This window comes from Musa acuminata, chromosome BXJ3-9, assembly GCF_036884655.1.
Source record: "Musa acuminata AAA Group cultivar baxijiao chromosome BXJ3-9, Cavendish_Baxijiao_AAA, whole genome shotgun sequence".
Classification (NCBI taxonomy): Eukaryota; Viridiplantae; Streptophyta; class Magnoliopsida; order Zingiberales; family Musaceae; genus Musa; species Musa acuminata.
This window is the reverse complement of record NC_088357.1, coordinates 23,981,589-23,993,794: the sequence shown is the minus strand read 5'-3', so window position 1 is coordinate 23,993,794 and position 12,206 is coordinate 23,981,589. Positions and strand designations below refer to the sequence as shown.

The following is a 12,206-nucleotide window of genomic DNA, read 5'->3' as shown; positions in this document are numbered from 1 at the left end:
AATTTTATTTGCAAGCTAAAGCAAGCTCCAAGATAATGATATAGAAAGTTTGATTCATTTATAATTGAAAATAGATACAAAAGAATGACTTTAGATCATTGTATGTACTTCAAATAGTTTGGTGAAGATTTTATAATTGTCTTACTTTATGTTGATGATATGCAAATCCTTGGGAAAGATATGTCGATAATTGATAGGTTGAAGAAGGAACTAAGTGAGTCCTTTGCAATGAAGGACATGGGGCCAGCAAAGTAAATACTAAGCATGTAGATTTCTCGTGATAGAAAAAATAAGAATATTTGTTTGTCATAGGAGAAATATATCGAGAAAGTATTGAAAATGTTCAGTATGAGCAATACAAAACTAATTGGTTCTCCTCTTTTAGCTCACTTCAAGTTATGCTTAGAGTAGAGTCCGTCAATTGATGAGGAGGAGAAAATGCAAAAGATTCCTTGTGCTTTTGTAGTTGGAAGTTTAATGTACACGATGGTATGCATGAGGATGAACATCACATATGCAGTGGGTGTTACTATTAGATTTCTTGCAAATCCAAGCAAAGAGCACTAGGAAGCAATGAAATAAATCTTTAGATATCTCAAAGAGAGCTTTAAGGTTTGTTTAAGCTTTGGAGGTAGGCCACCTATGTTGATAGGTTACAAAGATACAGATATGGCAAGAGATATAGATACAAGGAAATCCACATTAGGTTTTATACTTACTTTTATAGGGGGAGCTATGTCATGGCAATCTAGATTGCAAAGGTATATTGTTGTCACTACCATAGAGGCAGAAATATTGCTACTATAGAGGTTTGCAAAGAAATAATATAAATGAAAAAATTCTTACAAGAATTTAAGCTAAAATAGAAAAATTATGTGGTGCATTGTGACAGCTAGAGCACCATCTATTTGTGTAAGAATCAAACTTTTCATTCTAAGTCAAAGCATATAGATGTTAGATGCCACTAGATTTGAAATATACTTGAAGAGAAACAATTACAACTTTAAAAAATTCATATAGATAATAATAGAGCAAACATGTTGACAAAGATCTTATCAAAAGAAAGGCAGGAGATGTGCTAATAGTTGATTGGCATGGTTTTACATTGAGAAGTCATGGGACAACTTCTTTTATAGGTTAAAGAGAGAAGTTGTTGGGTAGACAGCCCATTAGTTCAGCCCATAGTTGACTTTAATAACCCATAGCCCACTTTTCTTATTTAACCTAAACCCTGACTCTTTTAACTTAGAGGTGTGACAACTAGGGTAGAAAAGGGGGGGCAACGGTGGTTGTGAAAAAAAGAGAAGCAATAATAGCAGTTGAGGGCAGAAAAATAAGAGAATGAAAGGGAAAAAGATAAGGATAACGTACAAATTCTCAATCATCCAAACAGTATTTTCATCTTAGGTTAGATCAGATTTACAATAGATTTTGGTTGTGATCACTTGGGAAGATTTTATATATTGCGCATAGTAATATAATCTTTATATCCTAGTTATTCTCTTGTAATTGTTGTTTGGGTTTTGAGCATTATTTTTATAGTAGATTTTCTTTGGCTTGCTTCGTGATTTTTACCTTTCACGTTGGAGAGATTTTTTACATAAATCTTAGTGTCCTATTTGATTATAATTTTCGTTTAATTCTACTATATTACGGCCTGTTTGTTTTTATTCGTATACAGAGTTATCTTTTTATCCCATCATAAAAGAAGAAGAATAACCCTACTAACTGAGTTCTTAACCATACTAACCAAGTCAAATTTTATCTGAATTATTCGATCGATATTCGAGTTTGATTATAATCTTATTTGTTCACTTGCCGGTTTTTTTTTTCCACTAGAAAAAAATTTGCATGAGATTATCTTTATAAAATAATAATTATAGTTTGCTCACATGTTGCTTGTTGATTTTTTCTTTTATTACACAACTTGAGGAAATCACTATGTTCACGAGAGGTGATATCACCCTCAATCACTGACTAAGGTTTTTCTTCACCATGGTAGTGGGAGAGCAACGAAGACTTGAGTTACTACGGGATGCTCTCCCTGGAGAGGATGCGAGTACGCCTCCATCTGCACTATGATTTCCATCCTCTTCAAATGTTCTATCGATTCCCTTGTTCAAAATTGCCCACATCTATGTGAATTTTTGTTAGATATGTCACAGTAATAAGATTGTAGGATATGTAAAATTTTGTTCAATCTCCTATTAGACAAAAGAATTCGACAAATTCTTGCATTTACAGTTGACAATGGCCTCATTCTATTCGTCTTTCATCTCTAACAAAGTCAAATGACTTTTTTTTTTCCCGAAAGAATAAATTTTATTCAATCAAAAGAAAACAGTAAGCGGATTAGACGATCTGAATGGATCATCCGAGTTTCTAGAAAATGGATATCCCAGAGGTTCTCCCAAAGTGAACTAGCTGATGATGAGCTCGGTAGTTGATGGAGCTGGAGCTGGGAATGTGAGTGAGGTAAGAGATCTCTAAGGTTTGCATCAATAACTTGATATCCGAAATGATGCCACGAAGGAACCAAATATAATGTATTAGTGCTGGGAGTCCGTTTGAATGAATCCAAATATACTTCCATTGGAGAGCAGCAGCATGCTTTAAGAGGCTTCCAACACCGCCAGCGCTTCTGCCATGTCTACATTGTGAGCTTTGCAAGACTTGCAGCCGACAACAATAGGTACATATTCTGGTGAAGTAAAAGATAAAGGCAGCTCCTACAGAAGAATCAGGAGACAAAAACGAGCCATCACTCTACAAAATGAAATCAAAGTTTCCTGCCCCTATATAATAAGGATTCTGAGTGGATATAATTCCGGCCCCCTCGGTCTCAGGTGCTACCTGGTCTCGTTCGTTAAGGACTAACACACCTTGTATACAAGGGAAGAAGGCTAGGAACAACGGTTACGAAATCTATTATTATTTCTATTCAGCCAAAAAGTCCAAAAAACCATAGGAAATCAGGGATAAGAATCGGGTGGACTCAGCTTTGTCAAATCCTTCCTTTTCTCTAAGCCAAGTACCCAAACACATCAAATGACATTTCCATCATCGTCGATTCACCAATAAACTGTGATATTCAGTTTATTTCACTACCATGCTAATGACAGGAATAGGAATTAGACGACTACGATAAGCATCACAAATTTCTCTATCTCGTCCTAAATAAATACATTAAGATAGGCAACAGTGCAAACCAAGATAATGTAAAGATGCACTGACAATAAACATCAAAGAGCAGAAAGCAAGATCTGAGGCAAAGAAGAGGACGAGAGTAACAAGGTAACAATCGTTGTCAAAGTGAAAAGGATCAGCCATTGATTTTCAAGTCATCCATTGAGGAACTCCAAACAGGATAAACTCCTAACATTTTGAGTTTACATTAGGGTAAATACAAAAAGCATCATCAGCCTCAGTCTCAAATATTTGATCATCTACTTGCTTTATGTCATCCCCCCACTTGTTGCTGTTCTAATTATCTGAAACAGCGCTGCAAAACAGAAAAAGAGAGAACCAATCAGCATAGTATCAAACAAAGAGTGTTAAACTTGCTTCTGATTTCAATACCAATTTCAAAGATAGGATAATTTCTAGTATGTTTAGTGATAGGGGCAAATATTAAGGTCAATGATCATCCGACACGTGTCCGCATGCATGACAGTCATGTCAACCATGTAGATAAAACTTGTCTCCCCTTTGTCTACCCACATGGACATGAGTCCAAAGCAGACATTTGTGGGCTGTCTTCTCCTTTGTCACCTATGTGGGCTGTTAGGAGCCGTTAAGGGCTGCCTCTCCATGGTATATTTTGCCTCTACTATTAGGTATAAAAACTCATTTTTGGCACAGTTAATAGGGAGATCAATTTGTACTGCTCATCATCACACTCACCTTCCTTGGGTAAATATTACATTGGGCATCAAAGGGATTGAGTTGAGAAACCTCTCTCAACCTCAGGTAATACTACCTTGGGCATCAAAGGCACAGATAAATAAATGATTCTGAGAGTGAGACGGGTTAACAGGTGAGATGTGGAGAATCAAAATGTATATAATCTTAAGAAAGATCATGTTTTCTTGATTCATCAATTGACAACATCCATTCACTGTCAAGGAAACTAATGTGATCAAAGCTGAAACTAAATGCATACCAACAATTTGAAAAGCATAATCTACCTTATAGTTCATCTTATTTATTTATTTTATTTTGTAAATTCAATTGTTGTTTAATCTTATGATAAAATAAAATATGTAACCAAAATTTAATCATCAATTTTGCAGATGGGTTTATGGTCACGTACACGATCCAATAACAACAAAGATAAAGAACCCGAGAACAATAGGCCCAACAGGATAGTCGTTTCCTTTCTTTGCTGTTGACTCAGACACAGACCCCCTCTTTGTTATATTTTTCTGAAACTTTGCTACTTTCCTATCAGCAAGGCGCCTTGAGGTAGTCTGTGGAAGAAACAACCAACCCATATTATATAATGCATCGAAGATCAGCTAAATTTGATTGTCCGTTGAAGATAAAAGAATAACAACCTTTAAAAGTACAGTGAAGATAAATCATCATAACTAAATGCTAGTCATCAATACCACAACAAAGATGTACTAAGCATAATGGTTTTTCTTGTAAAAGAATGAAACACAAGCACTCAAACAAAAATATAAATTTGTCAATCAGCTCATGAAACATAAAAACAAAAGAAGCATAAGGTCCCAACAATTTGTCGTCAACTATGAAGTAGAAGAAAGGATTAAAATCATCATAAAAGGGGCTACCATGTACAAGTAAAAGAGTTTGCCAGTTAATTTCTCTATCTTGTACTTTCTATTTGTGCATGAGATAACATTAGTCCTTCCATTTTCTGCAGTCGAAACGGTCATCTGTGCTCTGAGAAAATGCCAATGAAACTTAACATATAAATGGTCATCGGCTCAAGGTGATTAAACTCACTTAAACTCATGCTTTTAAGTAAACACAGAATAGTGTGTTGACACAAAAATATGCATGATCTATCTATATCTAACATTCACTAATTTGATAAGAAAACACAAAGTTAACATTGATTTTTTCTCTATTGCAAGTTGGTTTTTAACTGTTCCCATATACCATATGGTCAGACCAAGCAACCAACACCAAAAATATATAATTTAGAATGCCTAAGGTTGTTGCATTGGAAATAGGAAAACATGGTTGGTACTGCTGATCTAAGTGCTAAGGTTCTAATTTGCAGGTTCTGACTTGCTCCGGCAAACTAAAGCACTTGCATATGCAGTTGCACATAGCCTCAAAGACAAGCCCACCATATATACCATTTATCAAAACTTTCTCATACATGAATTTGCCGACAAGACATTAGAATTTAAATCAACAAATTAGAAATAAATATTAAATTCTTCTTGCTAAAGGTACCAAATTAACTAAGCTTCACCCCACTGAAATTCAGGAATCGTCACTACAGTCTTCATCTGCTACTGAACTGATGGCAAGAAATGAACTGAAGGGGCCTCATAATCTATTTTTCATTTCCACAGAGCTACATGGATACTATTTAATTCATCATCAGCCCATCTAACTGCCTTGAACATTTAAACATGCACTGCAAACACCCACAGACACAAGTACTGGGCATGAAAAGTTCTTTGGATAATTTCATTGAGACCACATACATAAATCTGGAATGAAAACTTAAACTTAAAGCACTTCCTCAAATAATAAATTGACCTGAAATTATGCAGTAATCCCAAATACGGGTGGCCCAAGGAAAATTTGAGAATAAATACCATCACATCATACCCAGGAAGAAAATTAAAAAACAAGATACAAAGCTGAAGTTGTTATGACTTCTTCACATCAATTCTTTTTCTGTTTGGACATTCTATTCCTTGACAAGAGATAAACAACAGTGTCTTCCAAAGTTATCCAAATAACTTTCAGCTTATCATATCTTGCATGGACCAAATTTTATCTTGCATGACATTCTATTCCTTGAGATTCTGTTTGGACCAAATCCTAGGTCATCTTATCTTGTGTGGAACTTTTCCTCTTAAAATCTCATCTACTTTTAAAATCTAGCTAGCCCTGATAATCATGAAAGTTTCCAAATAGGAGAAACCAGTAAAGGATTGATGAATTCTGCCGACCCTTTTAGAGAACTTCAGACCGAAAAAATGTTTTCAAATAGGAGAAACTAGGAAAGGATTGAGATTTCTGCCAACCCTTTAAGAGAACTTCAGACTGAAAAAATCTACATTACATATATTACATTACATACATACATATAAACACCAGTAAGTGGAAAATATCATTAGCCAGCCAGTCTTAGGCTTAAATTTTTTCTTTTGATAGTAGAAACTGCACAACACCATAAAAAATATCGACATGATATTTCATCAATTGGCAAAACTTTGAAAGTGTGAAATTGAATTAGAGGGATAAGGACATACGTATCTTCTAGGTTAAAAAGGACCCACATCAAGCCATCCTAATCAGTACACGTTCAGAATTTGTAGAAACAAGCCTCAAATTCTTAGTAACTTTTTCAGATAAAAGACCCTTATATATGTCAAAGATTATCATAATGATGTAGAACAGAGTAGGAAGGTAGAGAGAAAGAGAGGGGAAGAGAAAGAAAGAAAAGTGTGAGATAAGAGAGCGTAAGAGACCAGAGAAGATGCAATTTTTTTCATTCAAATATGAAGTAAGTCATCCATTGACAAGCTTCACTATTTATAGGGGTTTAGAAGCCTTAGTATAATCAATGAAGACAATGATTCCCAAGAGTAATCTCCTTAGGAATTAGTATATCTTTTAGGAATCCAAAATGTGACTTCTAGGATACATTAATAGTAAATGAGTGCATTTAATACAAAAGGAGTCCCTAGAAATACCAAAAGACTATTTCAATTTTCAACACAACTCTTAGAATTTTTAGGCCAACTAATTGATGACTTTTTGTTGATTTTTTTGCTTAGAATAAACTTTTTTGAAATCCTTTGTAAATCTAGATTGTTCTCCATCATTTTTTTCCCGCAGAGTGATTTGCAACGTACTAATCTAATAAGTCTGGTGTAAAGTCACAAAGTTCCTCCAACGTAATCCAAATGGCATCGGAAGTTGGACAATTGTGCCACATGACAAGAAAGTATTAAGTAATCTTAGTAGTAGATGTAACAAGATAGTCATCAAGAATGGCCTCTACGTCATCCCTGTGTTACGGGAAAATTGATGCTTTAGGAGGATTGTTACCTATAGGAACACTAGTAGACAGAGAAGGCTCAAAAGTATTATGATATGGAGTTAAATCCTCAACAATGAAAATTATACTAATATGCAAGTCAGAAAGCAAATCGAGCATATATGCATTAGTTTTTGGATAATGGGGAAAGGAATAATGGCTCGAGCATACAATTTTTTGAATGAAGTTTTAGGGAATCTCTCAAGGTAAATGTGAACTAAGACATAATCGCTAACTTGAAACTCTTGACTTCTATGATGTGCATTAACGGCAAGTTTATAACTTTCATTACTTAGGGTAATTTTACGTTGAATTTTAGTATGCAAATCATAAATATGTTAAGCAAAGGAGTGGGTTGGTTTTGAGGCACAATAGTCAAGTGGAAAGGGTGCAAGGTCAATAGTTTAGTGAATTTCCCATAAGGGTGGCAGCTCACTAGGTAATTCCGAGGGTTTGACATTAGAAAATTCATCTGATAAGGATTTAACCTAAGGAATTAGATCAAGAATAGTGCAAGAGCTAGGAATTTCTCTAGCAATGATGGCCACACAAAATTTATTGTTTAGGCTCTCTACTTCAAAAAATTTAAGATCCAATAAGTGGAGTCCCTTAGTGGCTGGGGCTTGTGGAAGAGCCTTGAGAGTTACTTTTTGTCCTTTTATGATAGTTTTACTAGTCATAGGATAATTTTTTGTCTTTGTATCGAAAGCATGCGTGTTTTCTCTCCCATGATTAGTAACATCAAGATCATACAATCAAGGCCGACCTAAAAGAATCTTGGCAACGTCCATTGGTATGACATCACAGTAAATCTCATCCTGGTAATCACCCATTTTGATTAGTACCAAGCATCTCTCGATCGTGGATAGAGTGGTTTTGTCAACCTAGGCTATTTTGAAATGGGTCCGATGTGACTCTACCTTAAGGTTTAGTCTCTTGATAATATATTTTGAGACTACGTTCATAGTGCTACCCCTATCAATAACCAATTTGTAAGTTCTTTCCTCGCTTCGGATAAAAGTATAAAAGATACTTGTCCTCTTCCATTCATTGGAATCACTAGTAGTGGAGGGAATCATGCGGACAACATTAACATAGGCAACTTTAATTTCTAGTTCGTTTTTGTCACCTGAGTAGGCTTCGGGTTCAACAACTTGGTCTGCTTCCTTGATTTGATCATCTGATTCTTATTTTAAGGTAAGGGTACGTTGAGAACAATTATGGCAATAATGACGTTGGATTGAAGATGAACTAGTTTGAGATTCAATAGTTGAACTAGTTGGACAATTCATGGTTAGGCCAGGATTGTTACTAGTAGTAGGGATTTTTTGATTGACAAAGCCACCACTTAGGGTAGATTAGAAAATAGTTCTATTGTCGAGAAACTAAGAAGATGCTCGATGAATTAGATAAAGTTTGATGTACTTTTTAATCTTAAGGGCTCGTCGAGAAGCTCCCTTCATAGTGTTGGGGAAACTAAGGGAGACTTCCCGTTGGATGTCAAACCTCAATCCATTAACAAATCTTTGGAAAGTGATGATTTTTGGTCCTCTTCTATTTCACACCTAAGTAAAAGTTCCTCAAATTGGGCCAAATACTCCACTAAAATTTAACTGTTTAAGGTTTAACAATTGTTCAACTAATTAGCTTCAAAAGTAGGATGGTAAATATTTTTCTTTAAGTTTTTATTTCATGACTTCCCATTGAGTGATGGGAGGTCTCGACGGTGTTCAAGACTACATTCAATATGTTGTTGATATTTCCAAACGGATCCTACTAGTTTTAATTTTGCAAACCGTACACGTTCAACATCAATCATTCCATACCACTCAAAATAATCTACCATGCTATCTAACTGGTCAATAAACACATTTGGGTCAAACCTACCTTCAATGTTCGACACATCCACTTTGACTCTTCTAGCCATTTCCCCCAGATTGTCAACAAGTCGAACTCGTTGGCCTATTGCTCGGGTTTGTGGATTTCTAGTAAGTTCTAGGAATTTATCATTAAGGCCAAAAGCTTAGACATCAGGAATTGTTGAAGCATGATTGTGAATAGGTGCCTTATAGGTGGACCTAGGATTTATTCAAATTGGGGCTCGAGGAGTACGTAAAATTCCTTGATTTAAAGCTATGGATTGTGGAGAATGGACACGTTGCCTAATCGACTCATCAACCTCCTCATTCATGGGTCATTTTTCAATGTGTTGGAGAGCTCTTAGGACTTAGGTCATTTGGTCACATAATTGGTTCAACATTGTGTCATGATATACTAGCTTATTTCTAAGGGTGTCTATCTCACTTTGTTGGTTTAGGGATTCATCAAGATTGGTTTGGTTTTCACCTTGCCGAGTCATGATTCTAATGCTATCGACAAATTACCTTTTGGCAATGAGGTTGATAATTGTTGCAATACACAAGGTATAAATGCAATGTTTCAAATAGTTCTCACTTTTTGTTATGATTTATTTTGGACAACTTTTAGGTGTTCAAATTTTAGTGGTATTATAATTGTAGCTAAAGGGAAGACAAAAGGTGATAAATGGAGAAAAAAAGAAAAAGATGAGGTGAGAAGCGATGAAAACCACGATCTAATATGGTCCACCAATTCTGTAGGGACAGTTGCACAAAAGTCCAACTCCACAGGCAAAGGGTTGACGTTGGAGGTGCAAGGATCCGTAAATGATGTCACTGTATTGAAGCTGCTAATTGGGGCCCAATGAGGTACAAGGCAGGTTTCTTGATAAGCTATGATTCCAAATTGATGTAGAATAGAGTAGGAAAGTAGAGAGAGAGAAGGGAAGAGAAATAAAGAGAAGTGTAAGATAAGAGCGAAGAGTAAGAGACCAAAGAAAATGCAATTCTTTTCATTCAAATCTAAAGTCATTCATTCATTGACAAGCTCCACTTTTTAGAGGGGTTTGTGGGCCTTAGCATAATCAACGAAAGCAACGATTTCCAAAAGTAATCTTCTAAGAAATTAGTATGTCTTTTAGAAATCCAAAATGTAACTTCTAGAATACGTAAATAATAAATAAGTGCACTTAATACAAGAGTTCACTTAATACAAAAGGAGTCCCTAGAAAGACCAAAAGACTTTCAAATTTCAACACAACGCTTAGAATTTCTAGGCCAATTAATTGATGCTTTTTGTTTTTTTTTTGTCTAGAATAAACTCTTTTGAAATCCTTGATAAAGCTAGATGGTTCTCCACCACATAACTAACCTTAAACTACAATAGCTTTCCAAAATTTTCTATTCCTAGTTGTAAACAATCTATATCCTAATACACAAATACCATAATCAGGACTTCTATAACCAGGCTGTCACCAAGATTCCGATATCCTAATAGATCTAAAACCACCTGTGTAACATCTTACTCCTAGTTCCACCCATACCCTACATGCATGACTAAAGTAAAATGTCACATTTCAAATTTTCATTACTACTATCAATAGAAGTGCAGCGAAAAATTAATTAGGAGATTGAAAGTGCTGTCACTACAACAAACCCTTGTGGGGAAAATTAAAGATTTACAGATCAAGGACCCTTATTTAAACCGATTGAAGTTTGAGATTGAGGTAAAGAAGAGAAAGGATTTTCACATTGATGAAGAGGTAATCATATTTCGGAGTAGGGCGTTACAATCTGATCCATAAAAGTTACCACTGGCAGTACAAGTCAACTAAAATCACAAATTCAGATCTTTTAACAGCACTCGTTCTTTTACTAATTTTAATTAATAAATACCTAGTTTAGCAAAACATGCTTAATTGTCTCTTGCTGTCCGATTTTCTCAAAAGATTCTTATTCGAATAAGCTTTGATCACCCTTGGTTAACCAATATACATGTGATATGAGCCACAAGCATAATCCATAACAACAAAAGAATGAAGTTTGTGCATGTACCAAGAGACAAACTACGGCAAACAAACAGATATACTAGAATCAAGAATATTCTCCAACATAAGTATGCATGTTAAGACTTTGAGAAAGAATTCAAAAGATAACCACAAATAGGATAAATTACAGCCTGCTAATCTCCCCTTCACGTTAAAAGTGATTTTCCTTTCTATACAACACCACTAACAACAAGAGCTATGTTGAAGGTGCTATCACTAGTCAAAATCACGAAGCAAACCATAAATGAGTTGATTTTTCCTTCTTTTCTATGCTTAAAATACAAAAAGTTTTCACACATAGCGGTCCTTATTCTCATATACAATTGTAACTAGGATTCGTGGACAATAAATTTCACAGAAGAAGTGACCGGTAACTGGTAAAGCAAGGCGGACGCCCTGAAGAACATAATCAAATCATCCCAAGCTAATCTATCAGGAACATAACCAGATCATCTCATACTAGCATCAAAAACCCAACAGATTCTAGATCCCACTTAATACTAACAGATCTATGTGTCTGCATGCACTACCAGATGTATCACAAAGACAGTTCGTCGAGAAGGTGAAGAAAGATGAAGCCAGACCGAAGATTTCGGCGAACCAGCCAAAGATTCATCGGAGGAGTGTAGATCTAAGGAAACATGCAACAACAAAGAATAATCTAAGCAGAACAATTAGGGATTTCATGCAGGTGGCTCACCATCTTGTCGCGGGACGGAGGGACGGAGTCTAGTGGAAGGACCAAGTGGGAAAATGACGAAAGCGAGGAAATCCCGTGCGGTAATAAGTCGCGATCTCAACCTAACTTCAACCAACGGCGTCTCGATTTTTCAAGCATAGCTCAACGCAAATTATAGATAATTAAAGTATAACTTATATATATATATATATATATATATATATATATATATATATATATGTAATCTGACCACGATTCTGCAATTGTGGATTCTGGTTTGGCAAAACCTAGGACCAAAATTGAACCAACAAAGCTGGTTTTGGAACCAGTGGTTCCGGTTTGACCCATTTTCATTATTGATTCAAAAC

General features: G+C 35.5%; 1 protein-coding gene across 1 annotated transcript; it reads right to left on the bottom strand.

Moving 5' to 3' along the window:
• Positions 1 to 3,304: 3,304 nt before the first annotated feature.
• On the bottom strand, positions 3,305 to 12,004 carry LOC135649356 (uncharacterized). Its single transcript, XM_065167625.1, has 3 exons — positions 11,860 to 12,004; positions 4,313 to 4,469; positions 3,305 to 3,502 (listed from the first exon to the last, which is right to left on the bottom strand). The coding sequence occupies exons 1-3, from the start codon at positions 11,860 to 11,862 to the stop codon at positions 3,456 to 3,458; spliced, it is 207 nt and encodes a 68-aa protein (XP_065023697.1). The 5' UTR covers positions 11,863 to 12,004; the 3' UTR covers positions 3,305 to 3,455.
• Between the last annotated feature and the right edge of the window lie 202 nt (positions 12,005 to 12,206).